At 51.8% G+C, this 25,860-nt stretch overlaps 1 protein-coding gene across 1 annotated transcript; it reads left to right on the forward strand.

The window, feature by feature from the left end:
* Nucleotides 1-292: 292 nt before the first annotated feature.
* On the forward strand, nt 293-19,840 carry olfm2a (olfactomedin 2a). Its single transcript, XM_084676831.1, has 8 exons — nt 293-392; nt 2,285-2,480; nt 3,378-3,567; nt 11,173-11,322; nt 14,184-14,339; nt 16,151-16,370; nt 17,024-17,130; nt 18,967-19,840. The coding sequence occupies exons 1-8, from the start codon at nt 293-295 to the stop codon at nt 19,639-19,641; spliced, it is 1,794 nt and encodes a 597-aa protein (XP_084532957.1). The 3' UTR covers nt 19,642-19,840.
* Nucleotides 19,841-25,860: the final 6,020 nt, after the last annotated feature.

Here is a 25,860-nt window from a genome sequence, read left to right on the forward strand (position 1 = left end):
TGACTGTGGCTCGACCTCAGGCTGACTGTCGGAGCCACTGCTGGAGCCGGACACTGTATCAGGGCTCTTGTTGCTTTTCCTCCCCCGTGGAGAGAACTGTGCTGGGGCTGGCTCTCTGGCTCCCTGGCTCTCTGGTCCGTTGCAGGTAGGCAGAGGGGTGACTGGGAGCGGAGGGCAGGGCAGGGAGGGCAGGGCAGGGTGGGGCAGTAGGGCCAAGCCGTGACGGGGGCCCGGTGAGAGAGACATGAGCGTGCCGATGCTGAAGATCGGGGCGGTTCTCAGCACCATGGCCATGGTGACCAACTGGATGTCCCAGACTCTGCCTTCCCTGGTGGGGCTCAACGGCACCACCATCTCCAGGGGGGGAACCTCTGAGAGGATCGTCAGCGTGCGTAAACCCCACTTTCTTTTCTCTGCGTGTCTGTGCGTGTGTGTGTGTGTGTCCGCGCGCGTGTTTCGGAGAGCCTTCTCTCGCAAGCTGGGCCGAGGGAGAGGGGGTCGCCGAGTGTGTCTCGGGGGAGACGTTGTCAGGTGACAGGGGAGAGCGATGCTCGGAGACAGACGGTGAACGCCGGCGGCGGGTTCCCGTGACGGACGCCGGGGGGGGCGAAACGATTTCGGATTCCGTACCCGTGCTGAGGGGTCGGCGAGAATGGACAAGCCCTCGCCGATGAGTTACGATGATAATCATATTTTGGCTGAGGTTGCGAGCGGCGGAGGGCTGGAGTGAATGATGGTCCCGCTCATCCAATGTGTCAGAGACCTGGAGGCAGTGGGGGGGGGGGGCTGTGTAGCTCCGAACGAGAGACCTGGAAGATTTGGGCTGCCCGCGTCCTCTCTCCTTTCCTGAGCTCGTCTGTCTCCTCAACCCCGATTGTGGATTGTCAACGCGTTTGATCCACCGTGCGGTTTGCACGATTAGCGCGCTATGTCGTGTGATTTGACCATATGCGGCCTCATTCCGAGATGTGCCGTCTTGTTGTGCCGTGTGACTTATATAGACACACACACACACCCACACACATACACACACACACGTGTGTCTGTACAGCAATGTATTGTGTTTGCAGGCTTATTAAGGTTCGTTGGCATATGGATGAATGAGGAAGCCGTAAGTGCAATGTGAAACAGGGGAATGCTTCTGACATTTGCTGGGTCATTAGAAGTGAGCTATGCTTCCAAGCTTCTATCTGGGGTTTGTTTCTATGGCAGCCGGCCCATTACTAAACGACCCGGTTCTGTTGGGATGATTGGACACGCCCAGAGATCTCTGTCCGTCTCGATGGAGGTGTGCGTTTGTCTGCACGTGAACGGGCGCGCGCACGTGTCTGTGTTTCTGTACGTGCACATGTGTGTCTGCACGATATTCTCGTGCGTGCGTTCGTGCCTGGGCCCGTGTATTGGCGTGCGACGGTTTGGATAATGTGTGTGTGTGTGTGTGTGTCTGTCTGTGTGTCAGAAGTTGAAGTCCATCTGTCAGGAGCACTCTGTCTCTATCCTTGTGCAGTCTTTGGGAGAGCCTTATCATTAAGACTTATTCATTAAGTGCTGCACTCTCCTTTTGCATCTATCACTGGACCCCCCCCCCCCCCCCCCCCCAGATGATAGCTCACTGCTGCGGCTCAAGGTCTGGCTGTGGATTCCTGGTGGAGCTCTTTACACTATGCCATTGACCTTGTGTGAAAAACTGAAAACAACACCCCTGCACATATTCTTTGATCTGTCTTTATCTATTCTCGTTTCGCTTATCCTTGGCTGGATAAGTACAACATCAAAGGACTGTCCTTTTGACTGATAATAGAACTGCACATCCACAGCGTCATTACGCTCGGTCTCTCAGTTGCACGTGGACCCGCTGTTTCAGTGGGCTTTTGCTGTTCGCTGGATGGAGTTGGAGTGTGGAGAATAGTTTGTGAGTGGTTTTACCGTGGTCGGATTCTGGCGAGAACCCTCATTTGAGACATTAGTCATGAGTAAACAGCCTTCAAGGCTCAGAACAAACTGAGAGGGCTACTGACTCCCACAGTCTCATCTCAAAGTGATCTACTTGATTTGACCCGACAGTTTGATAGGAGGACAACCGGGCTTTCGATGCAGATCTCGGCCAAACATTTCGGATATAATATGAGAATTCAAATGTCATGTTTGCGGTTAACCGGGGCAGATAAGCCAGTCATATTTCGCCCATGGAGGCCCCCTTAAAAAGAGGGATTTCAGATGAAAGCCACATGAAGACGTGACGTCGAGTGCACTCCCCCTGCGCTGCCCGCGTCCTGGGGGACAGTGTCAGCCAGTGTGCTGGTGACCATGCTTGGCTGCTCCTTGGCACAGCCATCTCCATCCATGTCGAGTGTCCCCATGTTCCCACGGAGCTCTGAGCTACAAATCAAAGTCTGCTCCACTTGGTTCCCCTTCGTGCCTCTGCTCGCCGCAGACAGCTGCACCAAGTGGAGGGTTATAGGAACACAGCTGAAGACCGAGTCAGTTCGTACAGCAGTCTCGGCCTGGATTCAAACATCTGGAGCTGTTAGCCGAGAAGAGCTGAAAGCCCGTGATGCCCCTGCTGTAGGCCAGCGCCGGTGTTGGATTGTCGCAGCAGTGCTACGTCGCATTTACAATCTCCACCACCTATTGGCATACGCTACAATGCATACAATTATGTACAAAGGAACACACAATCGTGAGCGTAAATATTGGCGTAAGGATGCTTGTGTTTGTGTCCACAGTCTGTGCACATGAATGTGTAATCCATATAAAAAAAAGAAAAAGCGTATTTGGTATAGCCATACACGCATATGTGTGTGTGTGTGTGTGTGTGTGTGTGTGTGTGTGTGTGTGTGTGCGTGTGTGTGGGGGGGGGGAGAGGGAGGGGGTTAGTGTCAGTGGGCAGGTCATCACCCAGTCCATGCAGTGCCGTGCCTTTGAGTCATGTCGTAATGAGAAAGCACCCAGGCAGAAGGCTGCAGAAAATATCCCCCTGCATCAAAAGAGAGTAGGGAACAAACAATGGCAGCTCACCAAGAGACCGGGACTGTCTTCCAGATTGGGGTCATCCCGTTACAGTCTGCAGCCTGGCCGTGAACGTCATCGTGTCTGCAATGCCATCTAATAAAGCTCATTTCAAACGTGGATTTATGACCGGTGATAAAATATGCACAACACAGATAAAAGACAACGGCGCGTCTCTGCCATTCACTCGCGAAGGCTTTCATGTTTCACTTCGCGGCCTCGTTAATCCACGACAAACCCCCCCCGATTTTTGTCCTCTGAAGAATGACAGAGGGGCGGATGGAAGGAAATATCGAGATGACACCCCTCCGGGAAAAACCCTCTGATCGCCGACGCTCTCGTTACGGCTGTTATCTCCCGTCCTCCAGTCTCGTCCTTGTCAACCAGGGAAAGGCTCGCTCGTGTCCCGATGGACGGCACGGGGGCGATGCCTGCCTCCCCCGGCCCCATATGGACCACCCATACGGGCCTCCCACTCAGTCCCGCCACCCTGTGGGCTCCACGGAGCTCCCTGCTGTGCTGCAGACCCCCCCTCGCCTGAGAGACGGGACGAGACTGGCACTAGGACCCGCCCCGAGGGAGCGAGGGAGGGGGTGCTCAGGAGGAAGGAGGGGTGCAAGGGGGCACGTCAGACAAGGACTGATGAAGAGGTGGAGGAGAGCAGGAAGGGTGGGGGGGGGGGGTAGGTGGTGAGGGAGGAGGAGGAGGATGAGGAGGAAGAACAGAAGGTAGTGATGAGATTTGTGAGTCATCGTGTTGACCGGCAGTCATGCCGAGGGCTGATTGTGGTAATCTCTTTTCCTCAAGAACTGTGAAGACCAGAGGCTGTGTTGGGAATCTTCATTCAGTTATGTTAAAGACCAGCATCTGCCGTGTGCATCGAGGGTTGAGGGATTGCTCAATTGAGATGTACCTATGTGTGTGTGTGTGTGTGTGTGTGTAGGTGCGATGTTTCTGTGGGTGCGTGTGTGTCCTTCTGTGTGTGTGTGTGTGTCAGAGTTGCTTCATCACCACAGGCCCAGTAATGAGAGGAGTGGGAGCTGGTCTCTTGGCCAGGCTATAAACAGATCCGAGTCCATGTTAGTAACTAAACAGGGCCAGATGTTCCTTCTCTGCTGTGGGCGTCGCTAGCCAGGCAGCCTCGGAAGAGGGTAACACCTGGCAAGCTCTGGTACATCACGTTGCCCGGGCAGAGAGGGGAGAAACTTGAGAAAGAGAGATTGGGGGGAGGGAGGGAGAGAGACAGAAAGAGAGGGGGGAGGGAGAGAGGGAGAGGGAGAGAGAGAGAGAGAGAGAGAGAGAGAGAGAGAGAGAGAGAGAGAGAGAGAGAGAGAGAGAGAGAGAGAGGGGGGAGGGAGGGAGAGCGGGAGAAGGAGAGCGAGAATACTGAGTTAGCCCATGCAGCTGCTCTGTGGGGAGGAGACAGTGAGATTGACAGAGACCGAATGCTCAAAGAGCATACAGCTGAATTCTTAGACACCAAAGACACCAGACACCTACTACCGTTGCCAAATACAGCAGAGAGACAGACTGTGACTGTGGGTCTTCATCTTTGTCTCTGCACCCCGACATTCATCTCTTTTTTTCGACAACCTCCATCGTGCTCTCTCTCCTTTGCTTACCCATCGGAGGCTTCGAGCCTTCCCCTCCTTTCGTCTTTTTCTCCCACTCTCTCAATATTTCAGTTCAGACCCCAGCCCTCCTTATTGTTTTCTCTCTCTCTCTCTCTCTCTCTCTCTCTCTCTCTCTCTCTCTCTCTCTCTCTCTCTCTCTCTCTCTCTCTCTCTCTCGCTCTCTCTCTCTCTCTCTCTCTCTCTCTCTCTCTCTCTCTCTCTCTCTCTCTCTCTCTCTCTCTCTCTCTCCTTCATGCTGCCTGTGCAGAAACTGTGGATTCCCTGGTTCACAGCCCGGCCTCCTGTGTTTGCTACATTACAATGCATCTCTTCCCCTCTCCCCTCTTCCCCTTTCTTCTCATCCCCTCTTCCCCTGTTCTTCATCTCCTCTCCTCCCGTCTCCCCTCTTCCCTCTTCACCTTTCATCTCCTCTCCCCCTCCCCTTCCCTCTCCGACGTCCCTCCATGCTGCTTATGAAAGTTGTAATAGACTTCCCGTCATGCTCGTAAAGGAGGAAGCTGCAGATTTATGATCTCATTTATCCCAGGCTTTTCCAGTCCTCAGCCCCAGGGCCGGCCTAATGAAACGCCGGGGGGAGTCAATCCAGCAAGGCCTACCGCTGTAACCCACCTCACACCCCTCATTTATTAATCCTCGCTTAAGTTTGGTTGCTCCTAACGACAGCTGCCGCTGAGCTGCGCTAGGCGCGGCCGGTGGAGACATCCGTGGTGGGGAGGTGGAATCGCAGGACCTGTTACCGTAGGTCACCCTCGGACATCACTCCCCGGATCACTGATTGGTCAATAACAGGTTATCGATCCTCGATAGAGGTGACAGGCTGCTAATGCGCAACATGTGAGCATCTTCTCCTCTCCTCTTCTCTCTTTCCTTCTCCACTCCACGCCTCTCCACTCTCTCTTCATCTCCTCCTCTCCTCTCTTCACCCAACAGGCATGGCTCCACTGCTGTCACTCAGTCCTGTGCCTGGGCAGAGAGCAGCCACTGAGAGCCCAGTGGAGGAAATTGCTTTCCTCTCACTGAAATTAGAGCCGTTCCCTCTCTCTCTCTCTCTCTCTCTCTCTCTCTCTCTCTCCCCCGTCAGGCCTTTTCCCCAACCACATCTCTCTCTCTCTCGCTCTCTCTCTCTCTCGCTCTCTCTCGCTCTCTCTCGCTCTCTGTCCGTCCCTGCAGAAGGATCCATCTCTTTATCAGAGGATGACAGGATGGCTGCGGTAGGCAAAGTGGGGTGCCGGGTTACGCGGTGCATTCTTGGGTGTGAGCCGGGGGGGCGAGGAGAATCCATAGGAGAGGTATCTCTAATGACTCACAGGGGAGAGGGTGGGGGCTGCGGGTCAGACATCTTAAAGGCGATGTCGTTTTCATTTCAGCGACTAAGCCCCATTGATTTTTAATCCCCCACCCCCCCCCCCCTTGTTTTCATTGCGATTGCCATCTCCTTCATGGGCTAATGCACGGCAGCCTTAAATGTGACAGCCTCAAATTTGTCCTTACAAATTCTATTTCATCTTGCACTTCTAATGGAGCCATTTCTGCGTGCGTGCGTGTGTGTTTGTGTGTGTGTGCGTGTAGGGGCGGGGGGTAGGATTATATTCAATGCTCAGCACTGTTGAATGTTTCCCTATTCTCACAGTGAAGGTGTTATCCTAAGGTGTGAACCCCACGCACACACACGCATACACATTGTCTACCGAGCAAAACACAGCAAACCAACCGAGCAAGAGGACCGGCCTGCGTGTGACCCTCGCGTGCTCCGCCTGATGTTGAGGAGGCTGTTGTTAGGATGCTGGTGACAAACTGGGATGCTGTACAGCAGTAATCCATCGTAAACAAGTCTCCCATCTCCCAGTAAATAGCATTTAATGACAATCATACATATTGACATAATGAAGCAGGACTTAGGCAACATACAGTGTGTAACCTAACGACATGAAGGCCTGCACACCACATCTCTCCAGCTGCCTGCCCATGTGTGTGTGTGTGTGTGTGTGCGTGTGTGTGTGTGTGCCTGTGTGTGTGTGCCTGTGTGTGTGTGTGTGTGTGTGTGTGTGCGCATACGAGATGAGGAAAACAACTGGGGAGAGGAGAGCAGGGTGGTAATGAAATTGAGACTAATAAGCTCTTACTTTAAACTCAGCATTTATGAAAGATTAATGACCAACTGATGGGTTGTCGCTAAAGCCTTGTGAGGAGCCCAGCCTGTTTCAACATAAAGGGGAATTGTAGAGTGTGTATGTCACTGATATTACTGGTCTGACATTCTACTTAAAGAGAGCCTCATTTGTGTCGTGTTGCAGGGAAGCCTGAATACTAAGGATGTCTAGAGTACTTAAGTTGTTACAATTTACAATATCAAAAGCTTGTTGGTGGCACACCTCATGTGACTGAGTCATTCAGTTTCATTTTGGGACGGAGCATGAAGTGTGTGTACATGTGTGTGTGTACATGTGTGTGTGTGTGCGTGTGCGTGTGTGTGTGTCTTATTCAAGCAGTTACTGTCAGGCTAACATCCACAAGCTGTCAGTTGCAATGAGATGTTGTCATGTCCTCGCCTACCCCCACATAGTCACATACAGTATGTCTGTTTGTCTGTCACTCTCTCTCACACACACGCTCACACACACACACACACACACTGAGCAAACAAAGTCAAGAGCGAGCTAGAGTGAGAGAGGTGGCAGAAGAAGATGATGAAGGGAAGAGAGAGGGTGAGTCTGTGAGACGAGGAGAAGCCCCAGGGCCAAGGAGAGATAGACACTTGAAGAGTTCATCGTTTGTAAAGTTTCTCTCGCTCTCTTTTCACTTGCTCATCTTCTCTCTCTCTCTCTCTCTCTCTCTCTCTCTCTCTCTCTCTCTCTCCCTCTCTCTCTCCGCTTTTTGTGTCATCAAATGCATTCACGGGAGGGTCAAGAAGAAAGTGGGAGTTTCCCATAAAAAGATGGGAGGCGATGCGTTAAATGCGCCTAATTATTTATTCTGCGGTATGTACAAAAACGGCCAATGAAAGCACACCTCTATTTTGCGTTGAAAATTCTATGCTTTTTAAAAGCAAGCGTAAACCAGGATGCGCATATGCCTCCTGGTGAAATGGCAGCCGTAACCGAGCAAGACGAAGACAAAGGCCAAAGGATTTTTGCCACAAGGATCACACTTGAGTGTGATTGAGTTGAATTGAGTGAACATGAAATCATTAAGCGTTACAGATTTAGCAGTCATGCAATATTACAGTTACTGGAAGAAATCAAAGATTACATCAAATCTCCGACTCAGCGTTCACATTCCATTCCAGCAGTTGTTAAACTCCTCGCTACATTACAAATATTGGCATCAGGATCATTTCAAACAGTCATCGCTGTTCCGACTTTGGTGGCTGGCTGATCCATGATAGAAAGAGAGAAGGAGGCCCATTCAATTGCGCGTTTAAATGCTCGCAATGTGCGGTTTGGTGGGCGGAGAAAGGCGCTGATTACCCGACGACTTGCATGTTTCGTAAATTCGACGTAAACTGAAGTATCACAGCGTGCGCAATCTGCGTGTTGGTAGCGCCACGTTTGCGAATGTACGTAGCCTATGTGAGGCCCTGTGTAAGTAACATCGCTTTAACTGTCCGGACAGGCCAATGGCAGGCCAAATAAAGTATTATAGAAGATTAGATCTAATGGTATGAGTTTCTAACAATAATATAAAGAGAGTAATGTGCAGTGTTTAATTTGAGTGTTCAGCCCAAAATATCCAAACACCTCCCTTCTAGTTTTTCTGGGAGTTGCTCGTTGTCCTCCTTGAGGGTTTAGGTTGGTTGAGGTGCAATCATTGCATTCACTAGGGTGGCTGTCCAATCATTCTGTCCAAACGGATTGGTCATGTTTATTAGAGTCCTGCAATGGCCACAGATATCGGATCCATTTTATTTTACTGTCAAAGCATTTGATTAATTGATTGCCATCATAATGTTATTAGTTTAAGTTTATTTCGGCCAATATGACAGAGTCCTTGTCAAAAACATGACCTATCCTTGCTTCAATATAGGGACAGAGCAACATCACTTTGCAATGGCCTCGAGAACAGAAGCACTTTCAAACACAAAATGATCCACAATGTCAGAGAATGAAGAAGATGTCTTTATGTACGAGAGCTACTTGACAGTATTGAACTCCCTCCAGAGATGGCCTCCCACAGTATTAGTGTTGCTTTGCTTCGAGGGCAGGTTTGGCAGGCCTCTTTAAAACTCACTGGAAAAAATCCACCAGAAGCACGGGACAGAAAAAGAGGAGGGGGAGGAGGGAGAGGAGGGGGAGGAGGAGGGAGGAGGGAGAGGAGGAGGGAGGAGGGAGAGAGAGGAGGGGGAGGAGGAGGGAGGAGGGAGAGAGAGGAGGGAGGAGGGGGAGGAGGAGGGAGGAGGGAGAGAGAGGAGGGGGAGGAGGAGGGAGGAGGGAGGAGGGAGAGGAGGAGGGACGAGGGAGAGAGAGGAGGGGGAGGAGGAGGGAGGAGGGAGAGGAGGGGGAGGAGGAGGGAGGAGGGAGAGGAGGAGGGAGAAGAGGAGGGAAGAGGGGGAGGGAGAGAGAGGAGGGAGGAGGGGGAAGAGGAGGGAGAAGAGGAGGGAAGAGGGGGAGGGAGAGAGAGGAGGAGGGAGGAGGGAGAGGAGGGGGAGGAGGAGGGAGAAGAGGAGGGAAGAGGGGGAGGGAGAGAGAGGAGGGAGGAGGGGGAGGAGGAGGGAGGAGGGAGAGGAGGAGGGAGAAGAGGAGGGAAGAGGGGGAGGGAGAGAGAGGAGGAGGGAGGAGGGAGAGGAGGGGGAGGAGGAGGGAGAAGAGGAGGGAGGAGGGGGAGGGAGAGGAGGAGGGAGAAGAGGAGGGAGGCGGGGTAGAAGAGGAGGGAGGAGGGGAGGGAGAGGAGGAGGGAGAAGAGGAGGGAGGAGGGGGAGGGAGAGGAGGAGGGAGAAGAGGAGGGAGGAGGGAGAGGAGGGGGAGGAGGAGGGAGAAGAGGAGGGAGGAGGGGGAGGGAGAGAGAGGAGGAAGGAGAGGAGGAGGGAGAGGAGGAGGGAGAGGAGGAGGGAGGAGGAGGGAGAAGAGGAGGGAGCAGGGGGAGGGAGAGGAGGAGGGAGAAGAGGAGGGAGGAGGGGGAGGGAGAGAGAGGAGGAGGGAGAGGAGGAGGGAAGAGGGAAAGGAGGGGGAGGAGGAGGAGGGAGAGGAGGAGGGAGGAGGAGGGGGAGGAGGAGGGAAGAGGGAGAGGAGGGGGAGGAGGGGGAGGAGGGGAGGAGGAGGGAGAGGAGGGAGAGGGGGAGGTGGAGGCAGAGGGAGAGGAGGGGGAGGGAGAGGAGGCAGAGGGAGAGGAGGCAGAGGGGAGGCGGGGGGGGGTATAGGAGGGCGATGCGGTGGGAGGGGATTGGCTCGAGTGACAAGATGGGACGAGGAGCACATTGGCTTGCAGGATGGCTGCTGCTTGACACTCTGCTCACAGTGTCCTCCCCTCCCCAGAGACACTGGAATCGGATTGTCAGAGCCACTGAGAGCACAGCACAGTCGAGCACAGCAGAGCACAGCACAGCACAACAGAGCACGGCACGGAACAGTTGCAACACAGTATTGCAAAGCATAGCAAGGCACAGCACAGCATAGCAGACATCATAGCACAGTAGAGCACAGCATAGCACAGCTTAGCAGTGGACAGCATTGCATAGTACAGCAGAGCAGAGCATAGCACAGCACAGCACACAAGGGGATGGAATGATTTTATTTCCTCCATTTCTTGACTTGTGAGATGTCAGTAATTGCATAGCTGAAATGGCTGCTCCCCTCACTCATTGCAATCTGCTCCTCCTGTGAGTGTGTGCATGTTTATGTGAGTCAGTTATAGTATGTGTTTATGCGCGCGTGTGTGTGTGTGTGAGAGAGAGAAAGAGAGAGAGAGAGAGAGAGAGGGAAAGGGTGTATGTGCACATATGCACTACTTTTGATTGCATTAGCTAGGGAGACGTCCATCCCTTTAGCCCCTCCCCTCCTCCCCTGGTAAAGAGAAGCTGTATCGATCCCAAACAGCTCCATTTCCTCTCTGTGTCCAAACGTATTAGATGCTCTCCTCTCACACAAGACCGTAATCCCGTCCCTCTCTCTCCCGCCCCTTCTCAGAATCGCCCTCCCCTCTCTCCAATCCTTTGTGATCTCAGCCTCAGTCTCTCCGCCTCTCGGTCGCCCTGTCCCTTTATTCGTCCAGCTTCCATGCCAAGTCCTCATTTTTCTCCTCTTCCTCCCCCCCCCCCCTCTCTCTCTCTCTCTCTCTCTCTCTCTCTCTCTCTCTCTCTCTCTCTCTCTCTCTCTCTCTCTCTCTCTCCCAGCTCCCAGTCCCTGACTCGGAAACATTTTGCAGCTTCTTGCAATTACAATCCCCACCCACCCACACCCACCCATCCCTGACCCCCCCCCCCTCTACCCCGCCCCTCAACCACCGACTGACGCGTCCCTCTCCTTCCCCCCCTCTCAGTCCCCCCCTTCCTCGGTGTCTGTCTCTAACCCGTCCCTCTGTCCATTCGTCTGTTCAGGCACTGTACCCGAGCCCGGAGGAGGGCTGGCAGATCTACAGCTCGGCGCAGGACGCAGATGGGAAGTGTATCTGCACGGTGGTCGCGCCGGCCCAGAACATGTGTAACCGCGACCCGCGCAGCAGGCAGCTCCGCCAGCTCATGGAAAAGGTGACCGACGCACACGCACCGTCGTCGCGCGCCAAGCGCGGCGCGGCCCATGCACACCCATGCATCCGCAGAATGGGATGTGAGACAACGATAGCCTGTCTTCCGTTGAACACAGGAGAACAAACGTTTGTGAAAGTGCACAAATCTGGAAACACTTGAAAAGAAAGCAGGTCCTGAATTTTCCCATTAAATTGGATTAATCGAGCCTTGGCCTTGTAATGTTTTTAATTTAATCCATTATGCTAAAACGAAAGACAAAAAATGCATTGGTAAATAGAGCATACTGCATATTCCTGCACTCTGAATGTTCACTCACAATAGCAACTTAAATAATCATATTTATTCTTTCTCTTTCTCTCCATCTTGCGCTCACGTTCACCTCTTGCTCTGTCTCTCTCTCACCTCTCTCCCTCTGTTTCACCTCTCTCTTTCGCACACACACACCCACGCACACACATTCATTCACACACACACACACACGCAATCACAGGAAAACACGCGGTCTAGAACTGCACCGACAGACTGCAATGTCCCCGCCGTTAGTAAACCTGTGAGTTCACAATCGTGAGTCAAAGTATCAAAGACCTCGGAGTGTAACATGAATATGTTAGTAGTGCCTCTAAGCACTGAACATGTAAATGAATTCTCCTACCAGTCTTTCTCCCTTTGCACCATCTCTTCTCTATCTCTCACACACACACACACACACACACACGCACACACACACACAGACAAACACACACGCAGAGGTGGCCAGAGAGCGGGGCAGCGGGTGGTTGTTGTTGTTTTTGACTAGGCTGATCTGCAGTTGCATCGATCGCTAGTTTAGATGCAGCATGCTGGTGTGGAGGAGTGCGTCAGGGGAATATAGGCTCCAAGCGCCAACCCTTCCATCCCACCCCGTCTCTCTGTCATGGCCTTCCCCGCTCTCCTCCCCCTGAGCTGGTCCCTGGCCCAGTCTGGCAGGCCAGGTCTCTCGCAGGGGCCTCTCCTCTCTGCGGTTCTGCCTTCGCATGGCTCTCCTCCACATTTCTGGTGCTCGATCCCCAGTCGGATATTCCTGTCAGTGTGCACGATTGGCATGGATTGCATAAGAGGTTTTAAAGGGTACAGAGTTAACTCGTCTGTGGAGGAGAGAGAGTTCGGCCCCTTGGGAGGGAGGGAGGGAAGGAGAGGAGGAGGGAGATGCTGTGACATAGATACTGTGTGGTGAGGAGAGGAGAGCGAGGGTAAATTGAGATGTTGAATGGGCTAGGGAGCCTCGCATGGATCAATGCGTCACCTGAATTCAGACTTCTCATTGTTGCTCAGCTCACCACAGGCCGCTCACCCCAACTCACCCCCCTCTTTACGCCGACCCACACACACGCACACGCACACGCACACACACACACACACACAAAACAGATATTCACACTGAGACGAGATAGTCATCAGATAGTCGTCCGCATTACGGGTAATAAACATCAAACTATTTCGTTCATTTGTTCGTTCAAGTTTGACTTGGTCAGGTCTGATTGACATCCTTTCCTTTGTCTTATAACATCTACGTAGAAAAGTGGCCGCTTTCTCAGCAAAGCTTGCGTATGAAGAGATGCCGTGATAAATATTTCTGCTACACGGTTGGCCCAGTGTGTGCGGGTGTGTTTTGCGTGAGCTTGCGAGACACCTTGCTGTGAGGAAATAACGCTCCTGTCTAATAAAAACCAGACTAATGAGGACACCTGGGGTCAAGGAGCTGGATGTGTGCAGAATGCAGCTCCATCCTCCAGGAACATCTCCCCTCATTTAAACCCACCGGCAGAATCCTCAAAGACCCAGGCAACCGAGGATATGCTAACGACACCACCATCTCCCACACACGGATAGTGGGGAAACAGTGGAGATAATTGTCAACTCTACTGACGGGCGTGTTCGTAAAGGCAGACCAGTGGCATGAATAGCGCATGAGACCCAGATGAACAGTGGTGACAGAGACACCAGACATCTGAGGGAGAGGGGAGAGGAGAGGAGAGGAGAAGAGAGGCGAGGAGGGGAGGGGAGGAAGGAGGGGAAGGGATGGGATGGGATAGGAGGGGAGGGGAGAGGATGAAGAGGGGAGAAAAGAGAGGGAATGAGAGGCGAGGAGAGGAGGAGGGAAGAGAGGGGAGTGGAGGACGAGAGGGGGAGAGGCGGGGAGAGGGGAGGAGGAAGGGAAGGGCAAAGGATATGTCTCGGTATGACTCATGCTGTTGGAAAGTAAGGCTGCGGCAGATAGGACCGCTGCTAATGGGAGGGAGCGGAGCGTGTTAACCAGCCAAACAGGAGCATGATGCTCGCTTCCCTCCCGCCGAAGCCCGACGCTGTCTGGGCTGTGCTCAGCGCCGACGACTGAGCTGTCACTACTGCCACTACAACTGTATCCTCTCCCTCCTCCCTATGAACATACCGAATGTCAGAGATAAGATCTCGATGGAGATATTACACTCGGGTCGAGTCAGAATGGACGAAAAGGGTTTCTTTGTTGACACAGTGTACGTAATTGGTGTCCAGCATACAGAGCCGTGTCTGACCAGTCTGTGTGTAGGAGAGGGCTGGGAGTATGGAGCAGAGGATTGTGGGTGGTTAGATAGTGTTTGAGCTTGACAGATGGTATGCAGCCAACCTCACGCTAAAGAGAGAGAGAGAGACAAAAGAAAAAGAGAAAATGGCCAAACAAGTTGTTTATATCAAGTCCTTTGGGTAGACGGGTAAAGAAAAGAGTCATAGGAACAATACCAACAGCTCCATTCCCGTGATTAAAGCTTTAAATCAGCCACTGCTTTTAACGTTGTTTGAAATGTTTCCGTGGCTGTGTGTGTGTGTGTGTCTGTGATTGTTAGGTCCAGAACATCAGCCAGTCCATGGAGGTTCTGGACCTGCGGACCTCCAGGGATCTGCAGTATGTGAGGAACACCGAAAGTCTGATGAAACAGGTGGATGGAAAACTGAAGACAGCTTCAGACAACCCACGCACTCTCAACCCCAAGAGTTTCCAGGTACTGTACAGTGTGTGTGTGTGTGTGTGTGTGTGTGCGTGTAGGTACGTTTGTGTGATCAGACTGGTTTCTATTCATGCATGTTTGAAAGTAAACCCCAGTACTGGAGGATAAGAGGCGCATATCCATTCCATATCTACCTTTCAACGGCTCCGCCGGCAGTATACGCCTACACGGATTCACACACATTCAGACAGCCCCGCATCTACTATGTGTCTATCATTGAGACACGGTCTGTGGCCATTTCAGCCCATTCAAACCACCTGAATTATTCAACTCCTCCCTCTCTCCTCGGTATAAATACCACTGACTCGTGCCAGCAAAGAGCTGCCTTTTCGGTGGCGTCGCTGGTTAGAACAGGGTTTACAGAGGTGGTGATTGCCTTCGCGATTCAGAAACCCACGTTTACCTCCAGCAACGCGACGACCCAGGCAGCAGGAGTCATTCGATCCGTTTTTTCAGTCTGTCCAATTTTTTTTTCACTCTTTCGTTCTCCATTTGTCGTTTCTCTGTCCGTACGGTTAGCATTCCGTAGGCTGCTCTCTGTCTACAATCTGTAGGCTTCTCTTAACAGACACACATAATACCAGTCACCGCTTCCTTATCTCCATCCAAGCTAAGACTCCAGTTCCATTATCCCCCCTCTTTGTCTTCTTGTCAGCACACTGTCTTCCCCGGCCCTTTTCTCACATTCCTCACGCCCACACGGATAGTAGATGGACCATAAAATAGTTTGATTAAAATATTCCATACAGGAATGGGCTTGGGCTGATAAATGCTAAGTGTTTTCCGGCTGCTGATAGGAATGGGAACGTACAGTGGCAACATGTTCTTCTCCTTTTTTGTAAAATTCATTGCAACGGAAGTCATAGAGGTGTTTATGAAATGACTGTGTCATATTAAAAAAATTATCTCACCACTGAGTTGTACACAGTAGGAGAGATCTGAACTTCGAACAGGCTTTTCAAAGTGAATCAACAATTCATGCCGGGCAACGCAAACCAAGAAGTCTAAAAAACGAATTTGTATCTGATGAATGCAAGGAGCTCAAAGTCGCCGATGGCAGGGTGTGGGAGATTAACGAGAGCAAATTTTTCACAGCCCGAACGGGGGAAATGAGATTTATGATGTGGCGCTGCGCGTCTGAGAGCTGCTCCATCACTAGATTTACGATAAACCTTAACAAGGAGGAAACAGCCCCTCCTGTGGAGGCCTCGCTTTATTGATACACCTGCTGCTTGCAGCCTTTATTGATATGCCTTCCAGCCGCAGGCAGGCCTGCTACCATGCTGGCCCGGCCCTCATCAACAGACCAGGCTGAGGACACATCTGTCTCCCCTCCGCCATGACAGGCCATCATTTACAGGCGAGGAGATGAAGCCCGGACAGATTGACCAGCGCCGTCTCTCGAGAAGAACCCAACAGATGAACGTTCTGGAATGGATCTGAACTCCGGGAATGGATTGTGATCACAATTCAGCCGATGCCTCGACAAAGTGACTTAATACGTGTTTGACCTTCTCCCTGACTCCTCTCTCGTCTGCCTTGTTGTCATCTCTCTAATCCCCCTGTCTTTCCTCTCTCTCTCTCTCTCTCTCTCTCTCTCTCTCTCTCTCTCTCTCTCTCTCTCTCTCTCTCTCTCTCTCTCTCTCTCTCTCTCTCTCTCTCTCTGTCCCCCTCTCTCCCCCTCTCTCTGCCCCTCTCTCTACCTCCCCCTTTCTCTCCCCCTCTCTCTCTCTCTCTCTCTCTCTCTCTCTCTCTCTCTCTCTCTCTCTCTCTCTCTCTCTCTCTCTCTGTGTGGCCAACCCCAGGAGCTGAAAGACAAGGTGACCCAGCTGCTCCCCCTGCTGCCCGTGCTGGAGCAGTTCAAGACGGACGCCCAGATGATCCTGCGCCTGAGGGAGGAGGTGAGGAACCTGTCCCTGGTGCTCATGGCCATCCAGGAGGAGATGGGCGCCTACGACTACGAGGAGCTCCGGCAGAGGGTGCTCCTGCTGGAGACCAGGCTGCACTCCTGCATGCAGAAGCTGGGTAAGAGAGAGGCAGCGCGCGGGGGTGGGTGGGGGTGTTTGTGTGGGTGTGGGTGGGGGTGTTTGTGTGGATGTGGGTGGGGGTGTTTGTGTGGGTGTGGATGGGGGTGTTTGTATGGGTGGGGGTGTTTGTGTGGATGGGTGTGTTTGTGTGGGTGTGGGGGGTATGTCTAATGGTTCCAGTAAAGTACTGTGACTGCGAAAATGCGAAACATTTTGAGGCACTCATCAGACCTCCAATCACAGCATAGGGGCTCATTTTATGATCAATGCAACATTTTAATGATGTTCAATCTGCAAAATGCTGCGATGGAAACTTGGCGCTTTAGTTTTGGGCTGTTAATGGTCAAACTTCTGGTGGTTTAAAGCTTATTCCTTCTATTAGCTGAATACATTAGACACAGGCCTGAAGAAGTTGGATAGATGATTGCATACTCATGTATTATGTGTCCTAAACTGATGATTCAACAGAATCCAATATAAGATGATGATTTAACATAAAAAACAGTATGCAGCTAAAGTGTAGCCTGTAGCTGTTTAATATTTCACCACATTCAACAGTTCACTCTCTGTAAATCATTGGAAATAGTTAAATGCCGATAAACGGAGTCAGTGGATGTGATTGGTGACCGTATGTGGTTTGTGTGTTCCCAGGATGTGGAAAGTTGACTGGCGTCAGTAACCCCATCACTGTGCGAGCGTCAGGTTCAAGGTTCGGCTCCTGGATGACTGACACCATGATCCCCAGCTCAGACAACAGGGTGAGCCCACACCTGCCACGCTACCGCCCCTAACCCTGTCCCTGCCCAGAGTGCTACTTATTAGTACTGCAACTGTATACTTCAGAGAGAGAGAGAGAGAATGAGAGGGGGAGGGATGTGTGGAGAGACAGCAAGCTGAGTCACTGACGCAAGATTGCTCTCTTCATCGACGTTCTCCTCCTCTTACTCCTCCCCCTTCTCCTCCTCCTCCTCCTCCCCTCCTGTCAGAGTGACTACAGCTGATTAATCACTCTATCTTGGACAGATAAATGACCAAGTTGTTTGGGGAGCGGTTTTACCAATCACCTGGGTAATTACCAACCGTGACGCCGTGTGGAATGGGTCTGGAATGAGACGATACAGGAATGGGCTTTGGCTGATTGTAGATGACTTGTGGTCTCACATTAGCAAGCTAGAGAGCAGTGGAGAGAGAGAGCGAGAGAGAGAGAGAGAGAGAGAGAGAGAGAGAGAGAGAGGGGTGGACAAAAAGGGGGAAAGAGAGATGGGTTGATGGGATGAGGAGGAGAAAACGCAGGGGGAAGTGAGGAGAAAGCAAATGAAGGAGAATGTGGATGGATGGAAGAGAACGAGAGAGAAATGGAGATGAGCAGAGAGAGGAGAGACAGAGATAGCGTCTCCGATCTACACATTGTGTCAAGTTTCAGATTGAATTGATATTGCCAACAAAGGTCACATTCCATGATCGGAGATCTCACTCTCCCCTCTATCTCCAATGATCACCTTGAGATCACGTTAGCCATCAAATCAACCACGGATCACAATTATAGCCTCCAACAACAGAGTGATCACATTAGCATCCATATCAGTCATTGGGATCACATTTGGAGGGAAATGTCATTGGCTTCAGGGAAGGCAGTTCTCCCACTGTGCTGGGGTGAAACGTCCATCAAACTGCCTGCCTGCCTGCCTGTCTAGCTGCCTCCCATCCAGCCTGTCTAACGACCTGCCTGTCTACCTGCCTGCCTAGCTGCTTGCCTTCCTCCCTGTCTAGGTACCTGCCTGTCTGTCTGCTTGCCTGCCTGCCATCCTGTCTAGCTGCTTGCCTTCCTGCCTGTCTAGCTAGCTTCCTGCTGGTCTGCCTATCTGGCTACTTGCCTGTCTATCTTCCTGCCTGTCTATCTTCCTGCCTGTCTATCTTCCTGCCTGTCTATCTGCCTGCCTGCCAGGCTGTACTACCACCCCTATGCCCCCAGGGCTCTCGGGACTCATTTAGCATTAAAAGGAGAAACTGCGCCTCATTCTCCATCATCTCTCCTCCATAATTCAGTTGGGGTGGGAGGTGGGAAATGGGGTAAGAGAACAACAGCCGGAGACGAAAATCCTCACTAAGCTCGCTTGAAACATTCAAAGCGGAATAAATAACTGGTCTGAATGCATGAAAATGGGATCAATGAAGGGCTGAGCAGTGTCTCAGAGGAAGGCTGTTGGGATGAGAGAGACGGAGCCCTGGAGGGGCTGCCCCGTCAGTGGCCCCGGCCAGTCGTTCGGATACGCGGAGAGGGCTTCGAGGAAAAAGAGAGAGAGAGCCGCTAACTGGATTGATTTCCTGTAAGTGTGGCCTGAAAAGAGCAGGGAGCTGCTGACTGCAGAGCACATAGGCACCGTCTTCACTCCCACACGCAGAGGAGATCAATGGCTCCGCGCGCGCACGCCCGCGCACACGCGCTCACACACGTGCGCGCAATACTAACTGTAGCTCGGCGCTCCAGCGCAGGTCAACCCGAGAAACAAAAGCCTTAAATCCGAAAAAAGAAGAAGAACCCCCTCATATGATCTCCTCTATCTCACCTCTCCATCTTCTCCACTTCTCCGCAGGTGTGGTCCATGGACGGCTACTTCAAGGGCCGCCGTGTCCTGGAGTACCGAACCATGGGGGATTTCATGAAGGGCCAGAACTTCGTGCAGCACCTCCTCCCCCACCCCTGGGCGGGCACCGGCCACGTGGTGTACAACGGCTCCCTGTACTACAACAAGTACCAGAGCAACATCATCATCAAGTACCACTTTCGCTCGCGCAGCGTGCTGGTGCAGCGGAGCCTGAGCGGCGCCGGCTACAACAACACCTTCCCGTACTCCTGGGGCGGCTCCTCTGACATCGACCTGATGGCCGACGAGAACGGCCTGTGGGCCGTCTACACCACCATCCCCAACGCGGGCAACATCGTCATCAGCCGCCTGGAGCCCCAGAGCCTGGAGGTCCTGCAGACGTGGGACACGGGCTTCCCCAAGCGCAGCGCCGGCGAGTCCTTCATGATCTGCGGCACGCTGTACGTCACTAACTCCCACCTGGCCGGCGCCAAGATCTACTTTGCCTACTACACCAACACGTCCACCTACGAGTATACGGATATCCCCTTCCACAACCAGTACTCCCACATCTCCATGATGGACTACAACCCCAGGGAGAGGGTTCTGTATACCTGGAACAACGGCCACCAGGTGCTCTATAATGTCACTCTATTCCAGGTCATTAAGACCTCTGGGGACTGAGAGAAAACCCAGGGCAGACTCTCGACTCGAATAACGGTGGGTGGATGGAGCTTTGGGGACGTTGTTTCTAGAAGCATCTCAATCTCCATGAAGTGCTCCTGTTCACGTGAAAAAAAATCAAATAAATTACACTCGGACAGCAAGGTCAGCGAAGATGTAGAGACTGGGCTTTTCATTGTTTTCTTTTCTGTGATGAGTAAGCATGGTTCTTTTCATTTGTGATGAAAAATAAATATTGACCTTTACCATTTAAGAGTCCGTCATTCATTGTGGCTGTCGCCGAAGAGCAGAATACACACTATAATTCTCTTCGAGGGTTAATAAGAGAGCATGTTATAGTCTCGACGCGTGTCGACATTATGTAGCACCGCTGCAGTTGTGGTGCAATCTTCCCCTTGCAACCCCGGCACGCCAACTAACGTTCTGGCATCTCCCATGGTGCCATTGTTTCCAAGGTGATGGCCGTGAAGGTTTTCAGGCGGGGAGGGAGGTGAAAGAAGGAAGGGAGGTGAGGAAGGTGAGGGGACGAAGATAGGAACGGCAGATGAAGATCAGAGGAGAAATGTGACATGATAGCGGTCTACTGAGTGAGGTGCCTTGCAACACGACACCCACTGCTGTTTGTTTCCGCTTGGCTCCAATCTCCCTCGATCTGCTTAAAGGTAGAGCTTTTTGTTCTGAAGGATATTCTGACATTGCAGTGGGATGCCGCCTGCGTACGTGTTTGTATACCTTTTTCCAAGTGATGTCTTTTTTTCACTGCCAAAAGCGACAAAATAATCTGAAAGTGCATTTGTCTTATCTCAGAAGATGAAGTGTTCTCTGATGGAAACACAAGGTCCCATGGTCATTTTCATTGTGTTTATTTGAAAGGATTCTACATACCCAGTGTGTTTTCGAAAGCGATACCAGGCTAACATGAGGGAATCAAGGGAACAGAATAGAATATTGAACCCATCCGAGTAACCATGGAGATCCTTTTCATGGTAGGTGACCTTTCTCTCAATTGGCCATGCCGGTGAGGGTGAGGGACCCTGATGGGTTCACACAGGGTGGGGGGCTGACATTTCACAGCACAGGACAATACACAAATCCCACCACGACCTCCACACCAAACGGAAACAACAAAGAACACGTATCGACTCCCTCTCGTTCTCTTTTGGCTTCACAGACATGAATCTCGCACAGACCAATGAGACAGATGACAATATCCCCGCGTCGCTCCGCTCAGAAATACACGAAACGAGAAAAGAACAATGCCTTTTCCTGGAGTCGGGATGAGTCGCAGACAGTCCACGAGCAGATCCGAGCTGCATGTGACGACCTAATTGCTTATCCATTTGGGTGGAGAGGAAAAGGACAGCACAGCTGTGATGCAGAAGGGAAAAATAGTTATGCGTGAAATGAGTTTGGGATCTAGACAGTTGGACTCTCAAACGCACACAGGGGACCTAACATACATTCACAAGCACGCACACACGCGACATATTCACATCATCGGGGTTACGCAATCCTTCTGTCATTATTTACATCCACATGGTGTAAACACTACCTTAAGAAAACAATCCGTTTGTCACGAAATGTCCCTTTCTGTATACGTATTTGGATGTCGACTTTCGCTGGAGCCTGAGTTCAGAACCAGTACCAATCTCTGAGACACGGGAAAAGCACCGCGCGGCTTCATTCCCCCAGAGGAGTGCCTGTGAGCGTGCATGTCCTCGTGCACATCCGCAGATTGAGTCTCAGCAGCAAAGGAGACAGTGATAGAGAGCACAGCCAGGATGGCCTGAATGGATAGAACACAAACACCGCCACGGAGAGACACACTCCTCCCAGACGAATCGCCCCTCCCGCCATCCCTCCCTCCCTCCCTCCGTCCGTCCGGAGGAATTGAATATGAAGGGGACTCCACATAAAACCACCAGCCGTGGTTTCTCCCTGCCCAGAGATGCACTGCTGTTTAATTAAGACTTACAGCCTGAATACAGGCAATGACAGCTGCTTTATATCCGGCCAATTAAAACATCAGTTATCCCCTCCGTCCTCGCAGGCAGCACCCACAAACACTCCGGCACCTCGTCCTCCTCTTCCTCCTCCTCTTCTCCCCCTTCTGTTCACCCATCCATCTTCTGGCTGCTTCTGCTCCCTCATTAAATGCAGCCGCCATTACGGTTTAATCCCCCCTCCCCTACCCCGGTTGCTCACCTCCTTCCGCAAATAAGAAACTTTTCCTCCACTTCCTGCCTCTTTGAATGATGCCGCAGAACTTTTCCCAATGTTTCGACTGTTTGTTTTCTCATGATTAAACATGAGCCTGGTTTCCTCCCCCCCCCCCCCCATCTCTTTATTAATATCTGAAGTCAATGAGGACGGTGCAGGTTGAGGTAAGTTGAGGTGGAGTGAGGCCGTGCCCGGAAGACTGCTTTATTTCCATTTATCTCCTAGGAGACCTTATACTTTAATTGGCTCTTTAATTGTGTTTTTGAGCTCCCATTGATTCAGCACTCCCAGCCCTAATCTCATTAGGGCCTGATTTGTGAAGGACAGTAAAAGTTGAAATATTCTGGGCCGCAGCCATGGGTCATTTGGTTTTATAACCTTGATGTTCTGACATCGCACACTTCATTGATGCAGTAAAAGATTTACCAGGAGACACGGTGCCATGGGGAGTCCTGGTCCTCCTCCCTCGCTCCGTGATGGAGGTGGCGCTGCCGGATCCTGTCTGCCCAAGGCTGAGCAACAAGCACAAAGGGTGAGGGAGGGGGGATGGGGGGGGGGTGCTCTGGGGGTTTCAGGCCCATGAAACTGTAAAATAATGGAGGTCATGTTTTACTGCTGCGTCCACGCTAAAAGCTCAAACCGACCGTAGGTTGGCATCTCCACTGGAGTATGATCGAGATGTCATTTTATGTTGCGGTGAAAGCAATTTTCTGTCCGCCGCCATTGTCCGCGCCTTGTGTTGATCACAGTATTTTACACTGGTGAGAGACATGTAGATCTTAAAGGAGGTAATTTCAACTGGGGTATAGTTGGAGTAAGAGCAGCCCAATCAGCACTGTCTCTGGTGTGATGCTGAAATCACCACAGGGCCATAACCAGTGCTACTGAAAACCCTTCCACCACTCTTACAGCTATCATCCTTTTAGCTTGTCATCCCTCACTCATTTCACTCTCATCTCTTTTCACTCGCGGATCGTTTCATGTCAACAGACATTTGTGGGTGAAAAGACGCAAGTAAATGGGTTTCAATCATGCAGCGTTCCCTCGTTCCTTCCGCTCACTCATCTTTCATCGTTTTTCTCTCGCACTCGTCTTTCTCGTTTCCTCTCTCTCTCTCTCTCTCTCTCTCTCTCTCTCTCTCTCCTATCTCGTGTTTTCTTCCCTTCTGCTAATGCAGCGCTGGGAACATAGAAAAGATATATGGGTCGTCAGGTGGCTGAGTGGTTAGGGAATCGGGCTAGTACCAGACGGTTGCCGGATCGATTCCCGGCCATGCCAAATGACGTTGTGTCCTTGGGCAAGGCACTTCACCCTACTTGCCTCGGGGGAATGTCCCTGTACTTAATGTACGTCGCTCTGGATAAGCGCGTCTGATAAAATGACTCAATGTAAATGTAAATATATTCCACAAGAACAACAACAATGTGCCTGCTCCTCTGCACGGTGTGGGCGTGCACTATGCAGGATGCTACAGATACGTGCAAACTTTGGCAACATAGGGAGCTGCCGAATTAATGAAAGTCATAAACAGAACATAAAAGATGTCAGAGGTTCAATCACGAGGGGAACCTGGGTGGAGAAGAGCGGGTGCGGATGTAGGAGACGGAGAGAGACGCGAGTGAGCAGAGTGAGAGACGTCACGTGTCGACCCAGAGCACACCAGTGAGACAGGGGAACGGTTCTCTCCTCTGGAAGATCAAGAGCAGCGGAGGCTCCTGTGAAGACAGAGAATCTATTTCCTTCCTGGTTGGAGTTCCCTTCCATCTTTGTCCCATGACAACTGTGGAACGCGTGTGGGAGCAAATGAGCGAGCCAGGATCTGTCAGGAGCCTGTGGGGGGGCTTTGGCTGAGGGGAGGAACAGGAGCCGCCGCATTGGAGAGAGCCACCAGAGCTATGTGGCTAAACATGGAATTAATTGCCGCAGGTCCAGGAGGCTAACCTCGTGAGGGCATTCCCTCTCAGCACGTTACACTGCTGTACTTTCTGTGCTCTCTTTCGCCCCCCCCCTCTCTCTCTCTGTCTCTGTCTCTGTCTCTGTCTCTATCTCTATCTCTATCTCTATCTCTATCTCTATCTCTGTCTCTGTCTCTCTGTCTCTCTCTCTCTCTTTCTCTTTGAGAGGTGGAACTTTGGTGCGAAGATGCCTATCGCCTCCACGCGGCTGTTGTATAATTCATGCCCATAGATGGAATATGGATTTTGTTTTAAACAACACATAAATCTTCATTATGTTCATGCATTCATAAAATGAATATACCGTCCTTCCCCTGTGAAAAAGTGATTCTGTCTTGACCTTTCATAGAAGTTTGTATGTACACTTAAGTGAAACACATGAAACTCTCACATTAAAATCAATGACGTTTGATTCGATTTTACATCTTTTTTTAGTGTGGAGGGCCTATTAGTATTCATTGTCAACAAGGTAGAAGTCTTGCACCGACTCATTCCATTGAGGAAGAATCTAAACCAGATTCTGTGTAATAAAATAGGCAAAAGTGTCTCTGGCAGTTCCTGAGAAATGTTGTTTTTCTCGTCTGTCCTAACCCCGGCAACACAACAGACCCCCCCCCCCCCACCCCCTGTCACCTCCCCAGCAACTCAAAGTAAGTTAGGGTAATTAAAACCCTCCACCCCCACAACCTCCATCAACGTTGCAGGAAGCACGCACCATGCTACATTAATATGCAAATTGGGACCAGGGCCGTGATCACGGCGCTTTACTGATCCTGTTATTAAATTCATTTCTCCCAAAACGAGCTGCGGGGGCTGTTAAGGTAGTCGATGGGTTTACCTCCTGTCTGCGCATATCAATGAGCCTTTATCAATTTTACATTCATCACGCCAAAGCAACGTCAGCGCGGCGGCAGAGGGAACTGTCTGGAGTCCTGGCACGGCCGGCTCCGGCTCCGTCAGCGGGCCCACCCTGCTCCGCAGTCACACCCCCGTCCACCCCCCCCCCCGTCCACACCCCCCCCCCCGTCCACACCCCCCCCCGTCCACCCCCGGCCCCACTGCTGGCTCCCGGTCACCCCGTCTCAGGCTACCTGGAGGCTTCTGGGAGGAGGCGACCAGCTTGTTGCTGATGTCACACCCAAATTCTGCAGTCGCGGAGGAACACTGCGCCCGCTCGACGTGCACGCACACACAGGCACACGCACGTTCGCTCACCCACGCATGACACGGCTTTATACAAAGCACAGGACGTTTCTCTATGGACAAACGCACACACCGCACACATCTGACGTCAACCAGAAAACAAAGTACATAGTTGGCAAATGACTGACTTGCTGAGGTCAAATCAACAAACACAGGGCAGTGCAGGTAGGATGGAGGGGACCCCTGGCTGGGGGTGTGTGTGTGTTAAGCTTGGCTGTTTGTTTCCCTTCTCTTTTATTTGTTCTTGGGGTGACCTCGGGCAAAAGGCTGGGTTGTGGGGACATCAGCAAACCGGTTAGCAATCGTTAGAGCAATTACTAGGAAAACATGGGGCCACGGGGAGCAATTATGTGCTTGGTGTTTACAATCCTCCACCGGAAGAGAGAAAGAGAGGAGCAAAGAGAATAGGAGGAGGAAGGAGAGAGAGAGCGAGCGAGAGCACAGGGCTGCCCGCATAAAGCCGGCAAACTGGAGCGAGGGAGTCATTTCAACATGAGAGGAGAGAACTGGGTGCAGAGTAGGAGCGAGGACTGACAGATAGCAGAGAAAGGAAAAAAAAGACGAAAGAAAAAGACAAACCCGGCCATGCATTTCCAACCTCTTAATACCGGCGACTGATATTTCAGACATCGCGTTTCGTTCCTCCTGGGCACACGTTTCAAACGGCTGTGCTTCCTCCTCTCCCGGTCTATCTGTGGCTGCAGCAGCGGGCCCGCAGCAGTGGTGCTCTGAGTCGGGGCTGATAAGAATGAGGTGGAGGAGGTTACAGGCGCGCTCTATGGAGACGTGCAGCTGGTCAATTCAATTTCCTTAAGGACACAGGACTCGGTGGCGCAATCAG

The sequence above is a fragment of the Hypomesus nipponensis genome, chromosome 17, assembly GCF_054491055.1.
Source record: "Hypomesus nipponensis isolate SF chromosome 17, ASM5449105v1, whole genome shotgun sequence".
Lineage (NCBI taxonomy): Eukaryota > Metazoa > Chordata > Actinopteri > Osmeriformes > Osmeridae > Hypomesus > Hypomesus nipponensis.